At 31.7% G+C, this 20,596-nt stretch overlaps 4 protein-coding genes across 8 annotated transcripts in view; 2 read left to right on the forward strand and 2 right to left on the reverse strand.

Annotated features, from left to right (window-relative positions):
• Pka-R2 (cAMP-dependent protein kinase type II regulatory subunit) overlaps positions 1-1,310 on the forward strand; it is a 14,587-nt gene extending 13,277 nt beyond the window's left edge. For both annotated transcript variants that reach the window (XM_018510423.1, XM_018510425.1), the window contains exon 8: positions 183-1,310. In XM_018510423.1, the coding sequence (XP_018365925.1) occupies positions 183-313 (131 nt within the window). In that variant the 3' untranslated portion in view covers positions 314-1,310. The remainder of the gene's footprint in view (positions 1-182) is intronic.
• A 6,886-nt stretch (positions 1,311-8,196) lies between these two features.
• LOC108763091 (transcription elongation factor, mitochondrial) lies at positions 8,197-10,346 on the reverse strand. 2 transcript variants are annotated; one of them, XM_018510427.1, is made up of 6 exons: positions 10,096-10,346; positions 9,747-9,883; positions 9,428-9,647; positions 9,165-9,311; positions 8,883-9,051; positions 8,197-8,546 (listed from the first exon to the last, which is right to left on the reverse strand). In XM_018510427.1, the coding sequence occupies exons 1-6, from the start codon at positions 10,159-10,161 to the stop codon at positions 8,227-8,229; spliced, it is 1,059 nt and encodes a 352-aa protein (XP_018365929.1). In that variant the 5' UTR covers positions 10,162-10,346; the 3' UTR covers positions 8,197-8,226. The 2 variants fall into 2 exon arrangements, with proteins under 2 accessions (XP_018365929.1, XP_018365928.1); XM_018510426.1 differs by having other exon boundaries at positions 9,747-9,892.
• Positions 10,347-10,859: 513 nt separating this feature from the next.
• On the forward strand, positions 10,860-14,324 carry Ndc80 (kinetochore protein Ndc80). The gene is made up of 2 exons (XM_018510422.1): positions 10,860-11,177; positions 12,604-14,324. Exons 1-2 carry the CDS (start codon positions 10,958-10,960, stop codon positions 14,322-14,324), a joined length of 1,941 nt encoding a protein of 646 aa, XP_018365924.1. The 5' UTR covers positions 10,860-10,957.
• A 3,411-nt stretch (positions 14,325-17,735) lies between these two features.
• msl-2 (male-specific lethal 2) lies at positions 17,736-19,976 on the reverse strand. Of its 3 annotated transcripts, none has more exons than XM_018510345.1 (4): positions 19,259-19,976; positions 18,928-19,094; positions 18,248-18,445; positions 17,736-18,165 (listed from the first exon to the last, which is right to left on the reverse strand). In XM_018510345.1, exons 1-4 carry the CDS (start codon positions 19,848-19,850, stop codon positions 17,893-17,895), a joined length of 1,230 nt encoding a protein of 409 aa, XP_018365847.1. In that variant the 5' UTR covers positions 19,851-19,976; the 3' UTR covers positions 17,736-17,892. The 3 variants fall into 3 exon arrangements, with proteins under 3 accessions (XP_018365847.1, XP_018365845.1, XP_018365844.1); XM_018510343.1 differs by having other exon boundaries at positions 18,856-19,094; XM_018510342.1 differs by having other exon boundaries at positions 18,248-18,448; positions 18,856-19,094.
• Positions 19,977-20,596: the final 620 nt, after the last annotated feature.

Raw genomic sequence — 20,596 nt, forward strand, 5'->3', positions numbered from 1 at the left:
CTCTCTCTCTCTCTCTCTCTCTCTCTCTCTCTCCCCCCTCCCTCTCTCTTTATATATTAAATTGATTCTGAAATGTTCTATATGTAGGATGCCACATTTTAATGGATGTATACAAATAACAATTTGCTTATCTAAAATAATTATTTCATTTACTGAAATCGTCATTCCCCTTATGCTTACAGTTTTGGACGTTGAAGCTTTCGAACGTTTACTTGGCCCGTGTATGGAACTTATGAAACGTAATATCGATGATTACGAAGAACAACTAGTCAAAATTTTTGGCAGCAAAACCAACATCTCTGACATTCGATGAACTGTTTCTGGGCAGAGCCACGTCGCCATACTACTGTACTAAAGGACGCGACACTTTCGTACAGCATATAATATATAACAAGCACAAAAGAACTTGTACCACCTACTTCTGAATCTCATCCCGCATGTTTCGGGTATCATTTCGGAGTCAACTGTTTCGTATGACTGTTCACCTAGACGTATACCGATTAAGATTCGTCGATAATAGTTACCAAGTTTATACCTACGACACACATTGAACAAAGCTGTAGGCTGCTCGATTATATGCGCGTGTTTAACGAAACAACACGGTATTAATGACTATTCTCTAAGACTGTATTGGATCAAAAAGAGAGTATTAGTGGATTCTGTTACGCTCGATCATTTGCGAAATAAATATTTTTATTTATTATTGCCCCCAGTGAAAGACCGCAATATAACATTTTGAGGTCTAGGACATACAAGCATTATTATAGTATTTAACTTATCCCCGCAATGACTCAAGTTTATTTCAGTGTATTCGATCTATTATGCTCATACACATAATTCGTGCATTATCTATTTTTAAACAGATCAGCGGCTACATTTATAAAACAGGAGTCTAAAATATTCGAAATCGAATGCTCTTCTAACGCTACTCTCTGGCAAAAAAAGATAGATTACAAAAGAAATGACCACATTAGTATTTGACATAAATCTTTTGCAAGGTTTCTATGAAATACCTATATATATGCATATCACTCTTGGAGATAATGAAAGTAACATTGCCATTTTTAATGAAAGCAAACAGAATTGTACAATATTCTTTGATACATCCATTTAACAATGTAATATCTTGATAAAATATCAAATCAGACAATCAAGATTTTGTCTATGATTCGCGACAAGTAGTAAATATGCATTTCGCGAATAAATATGCACATATACATACACAAATATGCATCATACGCACATAGTGGAAATAATTTTTTAATTTATAATGTTATTTTACATAATTATTTACGATTAAGTTAGTATATTACGCACAGTAGATTTTTAAAAAAGTAATTATTTTCTAATAAAAGTAAATTCTGAAAAGAATTGTATATATTTCTTTATTAATAGAAATTGATAAATGCCAGAGTCGTATATAAATGCATTCTATTTCGGATATAAAGTACTCTCAAAAGATGCATAGAAAGTCCAGATCTAAAGGAGCCTTAAAATTGACTTAAATGTGCGGATATAATGATGCAAAATAAATGTGTACATTGCGCGTGTACATGTACAAAGTAATTTAAAAGAAAATATGTATAACAACTTGCATACAAATATGTTAAATGAAAAGAAAGGGGCATAACATTTTCTAATTACTTTGTATTTGCATATATATCAGATTAGGTGAATTTTAGCGTAAAAAGATAACCGCGTGTTTAAGCCAATGTTAAATTCAAGTGTGTCTTGCTGATAAATAATGGTAACTTGAGGATTGATCACGAGAATCCGTCAACTTATTTTTATTACATGTGTACAAGACACGTTATGTATATAACATCTATCATGGTGATAAAAGTCCAGTCGAAAATTGATTCAATTATAGTATGGACAAGTGCGAATGCTAGTCACTTTTTATGACCGTGTTTTTGTCACGCTCTCTTCTGACAATTATATCGGTCGAAAAAAGAAAAGATACTTTTTATTACGGTAAACCGTGTATTTACATGACTGAATCTCGCGATAAAGCGGCAGGGCTTTTTAAATAATATCACAATCGTGTGAGGGAGAAAAGGGAGACTAGCATGAAAGTAAAACAAAGTGAGGATAGCATAGAAATTGTTAATTAATTATTTGTATAGGAGTTTTATCAATTATTCTTCACTTACGACACTGACGCCTTGCATGGCCTTAATTTTTTTTTCTTTTTTTTCCCGTGCATGGCTTATTCTCTTATTAACAGCTTAATCAAATCTCGTGGAATTCTTCAAGTGAATAGTTAAATTAATTTAATGGATATCTCAACGCGCAATCTGAAAATAATTCACACTTCAGAATGTTAATAATTGAAAAACAGTTTGTTTGAAATATAATATCTTTAGTCTTCCACTGAATCTCCAGGCTGTGATATTATTTTCGACTGAGTATTTCATTCCTTTCTTGTAATCTCTTACAAGAAAAATAAAAGAATATCGTAATCATTATCGAATTCGCGAGGCATCAAACTGAATTTATTTTAAATGATTCAACCAACGTATCTCTATATGTAAGTGAGACAGAAATTTTAATGGATTAACAAAAGTGACTCGACTGTTGGACACGAGAAACTCTACACGTATTGCAAAAGAAAAAAAAAAAAAGAGCTGATTCGCATACTGAGTAAACTCAATACGCATAAGTACTTACTTGTGTTAGATTACACTCGCTAAATTAAATGTGAAGTATTGAAGTTAGAATCTGTCCAATTCGCATTGCTGTATGTATCTATCATGAGATTTATCTATGTTGCGTGTTGTCGTTTATGTATGAGCGTGAATGTGTTTGCATGTGTGTATATGATGATCGAGCCAGTAATTAATTAATTTATGTTGTTACTATTAATAGTTGCTATTAATAGTTTACATTCTCCAATAGTTGTATAATTCATGTTATCGTCATTAAGGGCAATATATCGAAATATGTCCTACGGATAAATATTGTAACAGTAGTATGCCTTATTGTGCCACTGGATCTTCGTCTTTCTGCTTTCAAAGGAAGAAAGATTTGTGAAAAATCGAAGATACAGATTTTGTTGTATATCCGCAATCTACACTGCTGGATAAAACGATTAGACACTTTAGTAAATTTTCATAAATGCCTTTGTAAGTCAATAACGTTAGCGAATTAAGAGTTTACGATTTCACATGGGCGACAAGACATTGATAAGTATTACTTATAAGATAACTAAGTAACTTACTTAAAGATTTATTCATAATAATTTCATTATATTTTATTCATAATAATTATTAATCAAGAAAAAGTATTACAATTCTATTTTCATTTAGAATGTTTTTCAAGAAAGTGTCTTGTAATTAAAGTCCTATTGTTTCTCTTTCAGTTAGAAATTGATTACAAATATCATTTGTTAAAATATTATTTAAACTTTTTTATTGTCATATATTTAATATGAACTTATGTCCTAGTTTTTTCATAGTGTTCTGTCATTGTGTCCAGCAATGTATTATTATGTATTCACGTGTTATATCGATGGGCATTCACTTCTCTTTCCTGCAAATTTTCAAACAATTTAGATAGCGTAAAATTTCGAATGATTTCGAATATTATTGAAAATTATAAATTTTAGTAAATCTTTAATATCTTGAAGAACTAGTCTTAAGAAATCTTTAAAACTCTTGAAATTCTTAAGAAAAAAACGTTAAAACGACTTGTTGGAAAGTGGTTTGATAGCGAGAAAAATTAATTTTATATTTCAATATTTAAACAAAGTACATTATAACTGTGAATTACTATTTAAGTTAACATTAACATCACGATTTATACAAAGAATAATTTCAATTATTTTTTTAATTTAAAAATGTACACATATTTTATATGCCATACACATTTATCACAAAAACTTTTAATAAACGCAAATATTTCAAGATTTTTAAAACTAAGGAGGCTTTTAAAGTTATCTTTTCACTAGTTTTTCAAGAACTTTTTATATTAAATAATATTCGAAATAATTCGAAACTTTCATGATGACTCAAAGCACTTGTTTCAGCCATCATTAGCTACATCGCAATTCTAGTCCAGAGCGATATGCGACATAGAGAAATGTTTCCGACCAAATAGCATGTATCGAATCAGAGAGATAACGAATTAACGGCGGATATATATCCGTAATGGCTAATAATGTGCCAGTAATACTTAGTTTTTACGTTTGGCTTATGTTTTTTCTTGTGCAACGATATTCCTAATGTTTAATATTTTTAATTTATTAAGTGTATTGTTAGTAGTTATTATGTATGTATTAGCAATGTGTCATTGTGTACGTAACAGTGCACTTTACATCGGACCAATTTCAAGGAGCAGTTGAGCTTGCGACTATTTTCTCTTACTTTTACTCGTATTCCTTCTTTCTATATATCTTCAGCATATTCTTCGCCGATGTAAAAATCCGCTGTATATTTCAAAATGTCATGCGCACTAATAACTTTACTGCCCCTGCTGTGAGTCACGGTAATTTTAAATATTATTTTCACATGCGTGCACTGTGAAACTTTATATGAAATTAGAGCCCTACACATGTACGGTTCGACAAATATCTGCATAAATTTTCAAGTAATTCTCAATTCCTTGCATTAATACACTTAAAGAAAGCACTTAGGAAAGCAATACGAATCTCAAACTCGATTGCGTGCTGACAATCGTCCGGTGTTATCACAAGAACATTTGTATTATTAATAGTATCTTGATACTTTGCCTTTATTTCTTCTTTTAGAAATCTTTATTGGCATGTAAATATCAAAATTTCTACGTTTTTTATCCACACTGCTCTTCTTTCTTCATAAATGGATACTGTTAATATTAATGTTTCGAGAAAAAAAGATTATACGCTTTTAAATTTCTTCGACAGTGACAGTATACAAGTTAATGCGTCGCAGATGCTTACGTGCAATTAGAATAAAATAAAAAAGGAGTACACTTCCTATATGCGATTAAATAAAAACAATCGGGCAAACATTGGGACGTTTGAGGGCCCAGAAGTGTATACGTCTCTCTCTCTTCGCGTGTGCCCATTATGTCCCATTTTCCATTATGTCTTCGAACCAAAGCATGATAAAGAGGAACCTCTCTGATTGTATGTGAATGTTGAATAAATTTAGAATATATAATTAGCCTTAAAATGTGTCTATGTACACGTTGCTTGAAACGTATTATATAAGAATATTATATAGCGGATCAGAATGGTTCTCCTTGTGTTCCATTAGTAATGTAAGTCTTTTAGTGAATTTCTTGGATAAGTTATACGTGCCGTTTAAAGCGAACCACGTCGAAGCTTACTGCAAAGTATGTTTTTCATTTTGTAATCCGTTCGACGACGTATCCGCTTGGTGTATCAAAATTCTTAATATCTTTGAAAGAAGAGAAACGACGAAAAGAGAAAAATGACACACGTTTAGATACGTAATCGTTTTTTTAAGAATAATCGGTATATCTGTATACATATCGCTTATTTTATATTTTAATAAGACTCCGCAAAGTGTTTCTTTTAAACGTGCGTATATAGATCCATTATTATTGTCCGTACCCTATATGTTTGATAACATTGTTTGGAGTGCGGCCCTCTCCCCCTGTACATTTAATAGATTTTATACACGACACATGCGTATACGTAGGAACGTTTTTAGGTACAACAAACTGTTGTAAATTACAAAATGATACGTACTTAACGCCTCTTCGTTTCGCAATGTGTTATAGTATTGTATAACGAAATATGTGTATATATGCATATATATATATATATATATATGTATATATACTTTATGTCTATATGTGCATATATATATAGTATATTGTACACAATTGTTAGATATATATAGCATATATATCTAAAGTGTATATACATATACACGTTGGGTATGCATGCAAATATACGAATATATATATATATATATTATATATAAAATATCAATATGTATGTCGACACTCGTTTCCAGCTGGTCTGATCGGGTATAATTCTAATATAATGTGTTGACCTGGCAGCGATATGATTCGAAGTAATCTAGAACCGAATGCGCAATCGCACGATCCGATTTATTGTACGATACGATGCAGATGTATGTCCATATATAATTTGTTAATATATATATCGAGAAGTAAATAGATTTTACTAAAGATTTCTGTATGCTGAGCAGCAGGTTTATCTACATATATAATAGATAAGTGTAAACCGAAATAATATGATAATCGAAGGACAAGGGCAAATTGAACGAGTATTTGTGTGCGCACGCTTTGTAATATAAATTTGTAAGACGCGCGTCACATGTCGTCTAGTTTCTTTTTATTTTTCCGATAATACAAAACTTTATTTATACAAAGAAAACGAATTTCGTCGCAGATGCGGTGTTGTAATACTTATGACAATTATGCTTATATTATATAGCTCAAGATAGCCCAATCGATAATTGAAAATCAGAAAACTCGCCTTTATGTGCTTGTATCTCAGCGATATCTAATAGCTAATTATATTTCTCGTTGAATTATATATTTCATTGACGGTTTGTAGCAAATGATGTCTTCGGACATATTTTCATATAACGTTCGTTGGAACTAAAAGATTCAAATCTTCTTAAAAAGTGATCCTAATTTAATTAATTATTAATTATCATACCAAATTCTTTCTTGTTGAATATTTAATAGTTTATATATTCTAAATATTTCTCTGCTTGATACAAAAGTGGGGAACAGATTCTCAACAGCATATCTATATATGTTCAACAATATATACTAATACTGACATGCACAGCCATATTGACAAACTGAAATTAATCGAATGAGCTTGTTCATGCATACAGCTGATGTAATTTATCATTATACTTGTCTTCTCGTACAGGTTGTCGTAAAAAAGTTGGATGCTGTTTTAAAGGTTGTTCTTAACAGAACCAGGAAAGCAATTTACACAAAGCGGACCTCCTAAATTGCATAATGTTATGATCTTCGCGTTTTTACAGTCATCATTGCAGTTCGCTGTTGTATTCACTTTTACCATCACAACATTCCCTTTAAACAGCTTCCAAATCCATTCCGCGATACTCGACGCGCGTAAGCTGAGCTCGGAAGTTCATGTGCGTATTTTCGCGATGGAGCCTAAGCGCGGTTGTAATCCAAAGTCAAGTCTCAGATGCATACAGTGGAAAATAAATATTCGATGTGTCTCCTTTTATGCTTGATCAGCTAACATTTCGTACACGCTTGTCACACAGCGTCACTGCCCGAGATTAAGTAGCGGGGCATTTGATATTTCCCCCGTGTAACACCGTATCTCACAGTCGTCGTGATTTCATACATCTCGGCACGAAGAATTCTATAGAAGAATGTATATTCAGTTCGCCAGGAAACTTCTCGTGTCCCATTCGCGAGGCTTCGTCTCTTACTCTTGTATACTCATTCGGTGGTTCTGCAAAATATCGTCCGGGTGATCCTATTTTTCTGGCAAACGCCCCGGTACGTTGTACAATCTTATATGAAATAACCGGATGCGAGTTTGTATTCGAGCAGCGAGCAACAATATACACTTGGTATACTATAAATAGATAGCATAATAAAAAGTGAGAATATAATAAATGAATGGACCTGTACAGAAGTCTATTGTATTTATTATTATTGGTAACTCACGTTTACGCACTTTCGATTCTCGTCACTATAAATAAACTATTTTAAATGAAAAAGAAAGCTGAATGTTTTGCGTATTACGAGAATTGCCAACATTCCTCTTATAATTTTAATCCACTGAAATGGCAGAATAAATGTAGGTAAAATTAATCATACATTGGAACATAATTAAATTAGTATCTATCTGTGAACAGTATTAAAAAACAAAAGTGCAAAATTTTTATGAAACTCTTTGGAAAATTTTTAGTCTTATACGTTTTTATATCGTATTATAAGTGTAAAGTAATACTCACTTTATTACAGCAGTATGGTCTAAATAATTGTAGTCAAGAGATTTTTTTGTTTTATAACATTTGATTTCTTTCCTTGATTATGATACAAATATAATAGATTTTCTTTAGAATCGGTTTAAGAAGTTTCGGAATTACTCTTGCTTTTTTCTGCCATACAGATTGAACAATTTATAAAAAAAAAGAGTTAGTCTTTATTTACACTAAACAACCTGTTCACTTTACAAAATATATTCATTAATGTTGTAACATTTTTTTGGCTTCATTATTAAATTAATAACAATAACATGACGTTTTATAATTTTTTAGAAGCTTCACGAAGGACCATATCAGTTCTTTTATGTAAAACTAATTCTACAAAAGCTAACGCTATCAACAATGACCAACCAATCTGTTCTTGACAAATAGAACTTTGTGTGTTATACATGTTTCTTAATTCTGTTCCTATTAATACTTTTGGTTCCTTTGTTTTTATCAATTCGTCGCTTTCCTGCAGTAACTTTTGCACCATGTATTGTGTGGAAATCGTCTCGTTGTCTACTACAAGTTCGTAGATTTTCCGTAATACACACTGTCGAAGTATACAGATGTTGTTTGCCACAAACTCTGTGGTGTCTGAAAAATATATACTATATATATATATATATAACAAAATATTTATATTAAATATTTCTCCCATACACAATATATAGCAAAAATATCGACACAATAACGAAGTCTTTCGAATTGAACGATAATTGCAGTTAGAAGTCTTTACACTTAAGACTAATTGGCTTTAAACTGCTATTAAATTTAGACTGTCACAAAACAATAATATAAATTAGAAAAGAATATTATGTTTATTAATCAACAATCTTAGTTAACATTTTATACTTCTCTTTATAAAGAAACATTCCTCCAACTCATTAATCACTGTAGCTTTAACATGATGGAAAAATACAATTTTCATACCATTAAATTTACTATCAATCGTCAGGTGAGACAAAATGATAGCGCCTATTATATACCGTTGTATAAAATTTTGATAAAACTTAGTATTTTTTATATGGCCCGTATCACCACCGGTCTCTTGCATTATATACCGATCGGCCTTCGGTAATTCTTTAGCAATTGGTAGAGTCTAAAAAAAAAGTTGTGATAAAATATCTGTTCCATTTAACAGCAACTCTATAAACGACAGGTTTATTTTATAAAGTAAATAATAAAAAAACTTTTTAATATTTTAATATTTACTGTTTGAAGTAAAGAAAGAATATCTTCTTTTTTTCCTTTCTGTGGAAAAGATTTATAGCTCCACTGTAATACTTCACAATTGCGGTTTAATAATGACCAACTTATGATGTCATGTCCTATGTATATGCCCAATACTGTGTTGATATTCTGTAACATTTAAAAAAATTGAATTGAACAAAAATGCATGGACAAGATAGAAAGCTAGTAATACTTTTTATATAATTCTTTAACTAGAAAATTAGGAAGTGTTATTTCTTGTGTACTTTATGATTATTTTCAGTACTTCGTGGAGTTATAACTAGGCCTGACATAATCTTCTTAGGCTTTTTCCTTTTCTTGCCATATATAATTGATTTGTAAAAATTATATATCCATCTATTATTCATATTCTGTACTTGTAATAAATCATCCAATGATTCAAATGGTCCATTATTTTCACGATATGATTCTAATGTCTGTGCACGCTTTTTAGTAATAGAATACCTTTGCAAAAATGATTTCGATAATCAATGCATGATCAAAAATTTATAATATTATTGCGTGTAAGTTCAGGAAATTTTTTTACATAAATAATTAACTCACTGTAGTAAATCCTCTGTGGTTTTGTTATTTATTATTTGGAGTATTTTCTTTTTATCTTCTGGAGAGAGAAGGTTCATATCAAAAGTGTCAGTGCACATGCTTGTTTTAAAAATAGCAGTTGCACTTAGTGTCCAATCCTTATAGATCTGTAAAACGAGAAAAAAATAAGACAGATTAAAAATTCTAAAAAAATATTAAAAATTTCATTGAAAAGTTATAGAAACAAAAAAATATATAAATTCATAAAGTTTACATGAGATATTATTGAAAAATCATCTCTTACATATTTGCTATTAAAAAATTACTAACCTCAATAACTGCAAAAAATTTACACAATACAAAACCTTACCTTTCTTTGTACTCTCTGAGTTTTAATAATTGTACTAAAAAATCTCGTGAGCATTCTGTTCCACATTTTGTAAAATTATTGACATCAAATGTGATGCAGCTAATCGCTAATCATTTCACTCATATATATTCAACTAGTTTCTATTTAAATTCATAAATGTGTCGGACAAAATGTGTCAATTTCCAAATAATATAAATAAATATTCATATATAAGTATGTCAGAATTTGTATTGCGCCTGTATTTAATACAAAATAGATGTATTAATTAGATTTTGGAGCACAGTTGGAAAGAGAAAGAGGAAAGATAAAAAGGACGGAAAGTTCTCACGTTGCTTGGCACTTTTTACACCCAGCATCTTCGATTTCTCTCTTTTCAACACCCGAATACATATGTATGTAAAGGCTTTAACACAATAGCACAGGCAATAGGCACAGGCAACAGGAATAACAAGCCGTCCAATCAGAGCTCTGGTGTGTAAGTTTAATATTAAATTCCAGAGCTCTGATTGGACGGTTCGTTATTCCTTGTTGCCTGTGCCTAATGCCTGTGCCTATTGTGTTTAAGCTTTATTTCATTTTAAGTACAAAAGTTTTCAGAAAGTCAAGCAACGTGAACAGATCCTTTTTTAGTAGTGAAAAGAACAATTTCTAGTACATATATCTTGATACCAAGGTCCAAGATTGCCAATTTGGTTCAGCTGTTGTTAGAACATCAGAGAATTTTGCTACCTTGGATTGGTTACACTGGAATCAGCTGACTAACTGAAAATTCAAATTCCTTGGATTCTCCAAGTTTATAAGTTTCACGAGACTGAACGAGAGATTCGTGAATGTTGTGGGTTTGCATATTATTTTACGCAATATGCAGCAGAGTTTAATCAGACGTAGATCGTCTAGTAATCCGGTAAGAATATCCACGATCGAACGCAATGACAAAAGTTTGACCCGAACCGATCAGCGAAAAACGCAAACAATGAGGAAATCAAAGGGTGAAGCTTCACATATTCCCAGGCCTCGTTTTAGAAGCTCTTCCAGCGATCGAGCAGGATCGCTTGGCAGAAAATCGTGTTTGAAAACGACAGGTAAAGCATTGCATGTAAAAGCATACTGAAAATTTTTATTTTTCCAATTATTAGGGTTGACCAAAGACATAAAGAACGGACTGCGCGATCCGTGTGTCAAAATGGTCGATAGGGATGAGAGAGGGACCGTGGCAGCGGTCATTTCTATCTTTTTCCATTCAATGGTGTAATGGGAGAGAGAATGAGAAGGTGATTGGCCGCCTCCTATGGTTCCTCTCTCTCATTATTGTCGACCACATTTGATATATTACTTAGATATGGATCGCGCAGTCCATTCTCTATGTTTTTGGGGTTGACAGACTATAGAGACCTCTGTAAAAAAAATGAATTTCTTTATGCTGAAATTATGGCTAAAGGATCGAAAAAACGATATTCAAGAAAATCGCCTGAATGTACGGTCCTGAAGGCTCGTACAGAGCGTTTTTTTTTCTTTTAAGGGAGTAAAATAAAAATTCGTTTTGATATTTTACCAGAAGTGCGTTCCGTTTCACACATGAGGCCTGTTCTTTTTGGCTGAACTTTTACACCAGTTCATCTTTCTTCCTCTTTTTTCTTCCTGGAGAGAAAAAGAAGAAAGATTAATTGGTGCATAAGTTCAGCCAAAAAGAACAAGCCTATGGTGCGCATGACATACCATTTTATCCTTGTTCACTGAATATTAAAGAAAGATAAAGTGATATGTTATGCGCATCATGCGTGAAACAGAATCTAGCCTTGATCTACACTATAGTACAGTTGAAGTGCAAATAATTTTATTTATTATAATGTTTTATAAGAATCAAATTGCAAAATCCAGTTCTGTAACTTGGTAGTTTTATTAAACAAAAAAACTAAAAAGTTCTTAGAACGCAATATTACTTCTAGGAGATAAAATATCAGCATGTATTTACATCGCGAATAATTTTATTTTCTGTTATAATATGTTAAATTGCAAATCTACTCTTTAGTAGGCTTCACAAAAAAAGTTTCATAGCAAAATATTTCTTCTATGGTAAAATATATAATGCAGATATCTTTATTGCAAATGAAATGAGTTGGCTTGTCGCTCCTGTCAACTCTTATATGAACCAGCATAGAAAATGTTTTCAACAAAGCCAAAGATTTAATTTAAAATAAAAAAAATTAATAGTCTTAAGGCTCGATAAATAAAAATAATGAAGGTGAAAGTCAGATAATTGCATTATCTTTTTATTGTTTGATAATGATTGAGGATCGATGTCGATTCCATTATCATTTCTCACAGGACTGTGACTCGATCATCACATTGATCTTACTATTAGTTGAAATGTTTGCAAAATCAATTTTGTAACAATTAGATCACTAGGTTGATTAACTCACTTTCACCTTTGTGATGTAACTTAATTGATTTAATTTGAGATATTCAAATTTTTATTTAAATCTATTTTTGACTTATGTATGTGTGTAGGAAGGACTCCGCTACGCCAACCGAGAACTCCAATCACCCCAGTAAGAGTTGCCACTAAGCTTAATATACCAACCATAGTAGTTACAGCAAGTTCTAGCAAGCATCATGCGTCAATACCGATGGGTCGATCACCGTCTGGCGACCGTGCTAGCAGCGTGGGCATTAAAGGTCCCAGAAAGGACACAAGACCCTTATTGGATAAGACTTATCAGGCGGCCTTGCTAAACAAAATAGATAATTTTGTTTATGTAAATCAATATTCAGCAATGTTAAACAGCAATGGCAGTTTGAAACCGATTACATTAAAGATGTTTGTGGAAGTTTCTGGCTTCCTATTGAAGTATCTTGATGTTAGACATGCTCTCACAATGGCAAATTATGTAGAAGAATTACCGAAATGTGCAGAAAAGATACATTATCCTAGCAAAATAAAATCGTGGCTGATAACTGCTAATGCACCACATTCGTGGTCCAATGTTCTCGGTTGGGTCGGTTGGTTGGTAGAAGCATGCCAAGTGAAAGAAATCGCGTTCAATAAATATCAACTGGAAACATTGCCATTCATAGGAACGGAGCAGCATGCTCAATGTTACAAAATGGAGTTTCAAGCACTGTTGGAATGTTATAAAGCTTGGACTGTAGAAAATCGCGACGAGGAAGCAGAACTATTGGAACGATATCTGCAGAATGTTTTAGTTCAACAAGGTATTACTGATGATGATATAGTGCAGGCACAAAAAGAATTGGAACAAGAAGAAATGAAGTTACAAATGCATGAAGAAGGATCACAGAAACATGACGAAGAATTGGAATATTTACAACAGAAATTAGCATCTTTGCGTGCCAAGGAATCTCAACAATTAAGCAATATTAAAACTATGGAGGATTACATAAAAAAGGTTTCCGCTGAGACAGATCAATTAAATTCAGAACATCAAGTTTTAGAGGAACAAATTCGGATAGGAAATATACAACACGAAGAATTAGTCTCAATTGTGAAAAATCAACCAATGTCTAAAACTGAAAAAGAAAATATTGTTAAAAAATGTACAGAAATTCAAAACTACATACACCAATTTGATGAGCATTTGAATGATTACCAAAAGGAATTGTACTCTTTAGATATCAAATTTGCGACTTTCAATAATAATCTCAATAAAGCAATATTAGCATATAATAAGGAAGTCTTTATGCATATTGATAACGACGTTGGTGTAAATTTCGAAGAATTAAAGCTCCCGGAAAAAGGATTGTTGGATCCACGGATAATGGATATAATGCAAGAGAAGGCCACTTTAATAAAAACATTCAAAGAAATATTGAAGAAGCAATACATCGAGACAGAGTCTCTTATTCGTTCTGACGCCGCGAAATTGGAAAAACTGCAAGAAGAAATTAAATCTTTGCCAGATGAAAGCAAATTGAAGGAGGAAATATCTTATATTAATAAAATGAAGGCAGATGCGAAAAAGAAAAAAGCAAAGCTTATAAAACGCATAGAAAACTTGAAAAACGAAATTAAAGAAATGGAAGATATGATGCCAGATACACAAGCGGTAGACTTCGAAATAGAAGAGGCACGAGACAAATTAGATGCTGTTATAAGAAGAAAAACATTTTTAGATCAAGCTGCCAAACAATTTTTTGGAGAATTATATGAAATCATCGGCGAACACAGAAGAGAGCTTCATAATATTTTAACAAAAGATAGAACAAAATAAAACTACATCTCTGTATAAATATTTTTATAATGACATGTCCATCCTTATATTCTATTATTTGCATTACAATTTTAATATACATCATATTATATGGTACCAGTTGTGTTATTAAAATATAATATATATACAAAAATGTTTATTTCAAATAAAAGATTTTATAAATATGTTTTCATATATCGCAGGACTCTTATGCGCATGTCACTTATATACAAATAAAATAGATATATATTCTTGTCTCGTATCTTTTTCTTTTTTCTTTTTTTTACAAAATGATGCAAATTCTAGTATGTAAAATATTTTTATTCTATTCTATGTCATGACAATATGCAACTCGCGTTTTTTCTTTTTTTTTTTAAATTTTAACGTCTTCTGATAAGTTACACAATTGAAACAAAACGTCTGTTTTAATTCCACAATGTACTTACATTAATAGTTGAGTAACAAAAAAGAGATGAACGAACACTATATATACTACATACAAGACATTACATTCAAATAAAACATTCGCCTTTCGAGAATTAATTGTATTTTACAGTTCGTTTGGTTCTTAAATATCATGAATAATTGATCTTCTACTTGAGGAGTAACTTTTTAATTAGCTTGCTGTATAATTTTACTTCGAACGCCGACAACGTTTATATAAAAAATCAAATACATAAAATGAGGCTCGAAAAAATCTATCGGTAAAAAATAAAAAAGCCCATCAGAGCCTATATCTGCTGTTCGAATGCATAGAAAACACTTTATTCTCGTGTGAATGTAATAAAACGAATCAAATATAAACGTTTCAACCCTTCAATTTGAGTCTGATGAGCTGTTTTATTTTTTACTGATATATAAAAAATGTTATAATAAATTTTGTTCAAAATATAACAGACATATACCTCATAACAGAAATAGGAGATTGCGCTCCAACTAAGTATTGGAATGTGAAATATATATATCTATATTATAATTATCTATTTAGTATAAGTATTATGCTTTTTATCGATGATCAAATAATCATCCATGTATATTTTAGAAGTTACTCCTCAATTATGTCTGAATGTTGTCATTTAAACTATAGCTAGGTCCCGACTGCTATCTTTATCTTAATTTAATATGTACATATATGTATATGAAATGTCGTAATCAGTGTGCGATGTTGATTAAGATGCATTGAGATATTTAATGTAATTGGTTTTAAAGAATTTGTAATTCTTCCTAGTTTATTTTAGAAATAGGTTTTTAAATAATTCATACATATCCCCAATTTTTTCTATTAGCTTTACATAAGACAAAATTAACAAACAGAAAGATTTAATTTATTTTGTATATTTGTAATTCTCAAAATGATGGATTAATATGAATTAAAATGGTACTTAATAACATGTAACTTGACAATATTAACTTTTATATGTATAAAAATACGATATATATTAATTTTATCTTATGTTGTGAGCTTTTTATTGTATATCGCCTTATTTTTATATAATGTATATGTCATATTGTATGCTATATGTCAATCTTTTTACTTCTTATTTAAAGAAGAATTAGCTTATATACATATGCATTTACTTCGTAGATTCTTTTTTTGCACGATTGATGAACTTTCGCAAACTGCTACCAGACAGCTATGAGATCACACAGTTGTATACATACTGTGAAAGTGTATCCTATTGTTGACTATTGCAAAAGGATTGAGAAAGAGAAAAGGATATATACTATTAATATTTAAGTGCGATTACAAATAACAATTGATGGATTCATATAGATGCTCTAGAGAGCCCACGTACATGCACACACAATCGTATGCAAAAATAAAAAGTATTCTACATATATTTAGTAATTAGTTTTTGTACTAATGTTTCGTATGCATTAATGAGTAATTAACACGTTCAATTATATTCGTATAAATAGAATATTCCGAAATTTGCTATAATAAAAAATAAGTTTTATACAATATATACAATAACCAGGATCGGATTTAACCGTTTGCCGTCTTTAGACACATAAATAGTATCACTTAAGGAAGAATATCCATTTCTTTCTGTATATGTGTAGGTATGTATATGTACAATATATATTGGAAGAAAAAATGTATTTTTGTTGTAGAAGAGAGAAACTATATATATGCTAGCTTGCTAATTTATTTAAATGTCACTCCTCTTTTTAAATGACATAAACCAAATTGTGGCTAATATTTTAGAAGAGAAAAGAATATTCAGTTTAAAATAAGAACTATTAAATGTACACACAATACTTAATTTCTTTTTAAATTATGATGATATGATAATAAAATTCTATTTATTTTATTTATTTAAAATTCTATTTATTTAAATATTAATATATTAATATTTTTCATTGAAGACAGTTTTGTAAAAAATTTCTGTTTTAGGCCAATGTTTATAATGCCTACGGATAAACCAATCCTGATAGTAACGCTATTGAAACCGTTTTCAATTTCAAACTTTAGGCAACTAAAAATTTCATTTTTATCCAAATATATTTATGACTTACGCTATAAAAAACATAAACGATTTTTACAATCCGTATTACGTATAGATATCCAGATTACCTCATTCTTCGCGTTTATTATTAGATTCTTTATTAGTATACGCTGTTCACTTAGAGTATTTATTATTATTTCGATGCAATCCTAAATTGTAGTATAATTTAACAGATTGCTGTTCCACAAACTCTGCATTTTATACTTAGAGATTATAAAAACCAGTATGCAAAATAGATAACGATCTTTTTGTCATTGTATGTACAACTGGCAAGTTGAACGAGATATTTTTTGATGCGTAAATATTAAATGCATCGACTTTTGAATATGTAAATTTAACTCGTTTTTTTAAACAGCTTTAATTCTCATAGGTTCATATTCATTTATTTGTGACGTTAACAAACAATTTATTATAAATTCAAATCGTTGAATGAGCAGATAATTATCGTTAAGAATGTATATCAACTAAAAATATATTCTCACATATGTATTTAAAATATATAAAATTGTGCTATCAACATCATATGTATATAAGATATGAATAAAATACATTCATTAAAATTATTAAAATCATCATATAATACAGTCAATCAATATGGAAGAAATATTTTTATGTTCTATCAAACTTGCCTTTTATACTATACAATTAACCGAACAATGTTCAGATTATGAGCGCTTGCATAAGTTTAAAAGGGCTAACGCATATAACATATTGTATTGTATATAACAAAATAATAGATGCTAAATCATAAGTGATTAATTTTATAGGCAAAATTGACTCGCCATGATTAAGCATCCAATTAAATATTTGCATTTTTTATGTTATATTGAAATATTTACAAAAATTTGAATAGTAAACCATAGATAAATTATTATTTTTTTATATACGATATATTTCTCTAAATTAATTTACCCTTGTAAATTCGTAATTATGTTTTTGATTCTTGTAATTATTCTTTTTAATGGTTCTAATTGAGCTATTTACATGACGCGTTCTTTCCCTGTTGAGATGCGCATTCGTCACACTTTGATAATCACTGGTGCGGTACGGCCCTCCGCGATGTCCATTTAAATACTTTGTCACACATCGATTTGTATATCACTATCTTCCGCTTCACTTTCAGTACTTACCATAGCATCTTCACCCACTAACAAAGCAGCAGGTAAATTCTGTGGTACATTGTCAATGTCTAGTCTTGGAGTAGAATATACATTTAACACTTGTATCGTTGTAGGAGACGTCGAGAGACATTGCGGCACAGATCCTAGAGGATCTCCACTTAGCGCGTCGCAATCCAAAGAAGTGGACAGTTGTAATTGTAAATTATGAAGTTCAGGTATATGTGGACGGATCTGAAAAATGGAAGAATTATATAAGACATCTCAAGGTAGAATCTCAAATATACAATGAATTTTAATCAAGTAGAAACAATACCTTTAATCCATCTGCTGTATGAGGATTTCTGCAACCTCTACATCTACACTCCACACAAGGTTTACTTTCGACATAACAAGGACATCTTTGACCACAACACGTAAGTTTCCCAGGTATTGCAGTGGCATTACCGCATCTGCATCCTTTTCTTTTACTTCTAGTAGAACTTGACCTTGGCTTTTTAAAACTGCCTGACGACTGCTTACAACAAAGCAAATTACATTATTGTCGATATTAACAAGGAAATACTAGTATAATAAAATATTACAGATCAATGCAGAGGTAGGTTTAAAGTTAAAAAAAAAACTAGACAAATATTTTTTTTAAAGACAAACAAAACACATCTGCATTAATCTTTTTTTATGGGACCTAGGTGAACGTAAGTAAACATTTCTATAAAACTAGTATTAGCATAAAAATAAGAGCAATAAATATGCACAGGTTAATTAAGCTCAACCATAATTGTTAATAGATGTAAGTCAGAAAAATTATTATACCTTACAAGAAGTGTTAACGAAGGACGAACATCTTTAAGCATTTAAATAAAGATTATAGTGCAATATAAATCCTGTAAGGTGTAACATTAACCGAATATCTATTGAAATTACTTTGCTGCTCTTTGAAGATTTTTTCTCAGAAGGGGTCCCATATTTAAGGTGGGAAGACGGAATGCATTTTACCCCTCCTACAGTGCCGTGCTGATTTCCATCTGTATCCTGTTGTCCTGTTTTTTCTGTGTCCTCCGTAGCTGCCGCTTTCCGTTTTATAGTAATTTTGTTACCAGATCCAGCGTACATCACAGAATATATGGAGGATCCATTCGATACTGTACGAATAGTTGGTGATTCTAATTTAACAGCAAAGGTATAATGGAAATTATTCATCACTTGTTTAATAAATAATATTTGTATTGTTATGAATTATGATTTATCATTAACATGATTGTATTTGGATATTTGCAAGATCTAGTAATAATACTTGTTTCGAGGGAACAGTTTTTGTTGTACATACCAGGTATGTTCTGGGATATTGCTTCAGTGGTTTGGATGTTATTTGCTTGCGTCTGAGTAGAGGTAGTACTGGTATAAACGCACGGTAGGATACTATATGCAGATTTGGACAGGCCGGCGTTGCTCTTGAACTCATCCTTGAAGCCTGCACCTTCCTGGATAATCTCCATCAGATTGACGGTAGCATCAATAGTGGATGGTGCACCATTGGTGGTAGCGTTGTTCGCGGACGTGACAGTGAGCAACAGAGTGCGGTAGATCCCGGTACTGGTTAGATACTCGCACAGCTTCTTGTAGCACTGCAACAATATCCGCAGTTGCACGTTCTCTATGTATTTAGTATAGTCCTTGCACCAGCCACATGACGGCTTCAGCTTTTTGCGGCAACCGCGACAGGTACGGCATACATGATGCTGGCAGTTGGTCTCGGTCGGCGTGTGCGGTTCGATCAGCAGATTCGAGCAGACGGTGCAACTGAGGCTCTGCCGCAGATACGGTACCAATCTGTAGAGATCCGTCCAGGAGTTGGGATCCTCGGAGTCCGCCTGCAGCACCAGTCGACACGTCGACACATACAGGCTCGTCGCGTTCATCGCGTCGCGCGCCGCTTCGCGTCCGGATTCATGCGATCCCTCGCTTCTCTCTCGCCCTTTCGCGACCGCGAAATATCAAACCCTAAACCTTACAACCGCCGCCGTACGCTCCGCGCGTAACCATCCTCCTCGCGCACACAAACAAAACATACGCCATGTTTCGTCGGCGAGTTCCCTGCTTCCGCCGCGTTCCCATAGAGGGCGCATCGTGTCTCTTTTTGGCGCGACGCGCATTGACGTCACTGATCCCTTATGCCATACGGGGTGAAGTGAGACGCGTTTCGGAGTGATTGACGTCAAGTCGGATAATTACGGGGGTGCTTCATTTAGTTTAGTAGATAGAACAATACACAAGTATACTATATATATATATGAATGTAAAGAAAGATAGAACGATATTTATGTCGATTGTTATACGTTACTAAATAAAAGGTATTTAGGGTATTTCTTTCTCGTTTTCGAATCTTTTCGAATTTGTATACAAAATAAGGTCTGTTTGTATTGTTTGCTTTTATACTTAGTATCTTAATTCGCTTTCTCTTTTTATATATATATCGAGTATATATTTATCTTATTTTAACACTAAACCTACCACAGCCGGTCAAATGATCGTTTTTAAATTTTATGTTTTAGTTAGCTGTACAACTGTTATTTATTTTTCATTTCCTGTTCTTGTTTATAATTAAAATTAAATAAAATGTTTTTTATTATTATCTAAAAGTTATTTTTGTTTATTATTAGCCATA

Source organism: Trachymyrmex cornetzi, unplaced genomic scaffold (genome assembly GCF_001594075.2).
Source record: "Trachymyrmex cornetzi isolate Tcor2-1 unplaced genomic scaffold, Tcor1.1 scaffold335, whole genome shotgun sequence".
In the NCBI taxonomy this organism is placed as follows: Eukaryota; Metazoa; Arthropoda; class Insecta; order Hymenoptera; family Formicidae; genus Trachymyrmex; species Trachymyrmex cornetzi.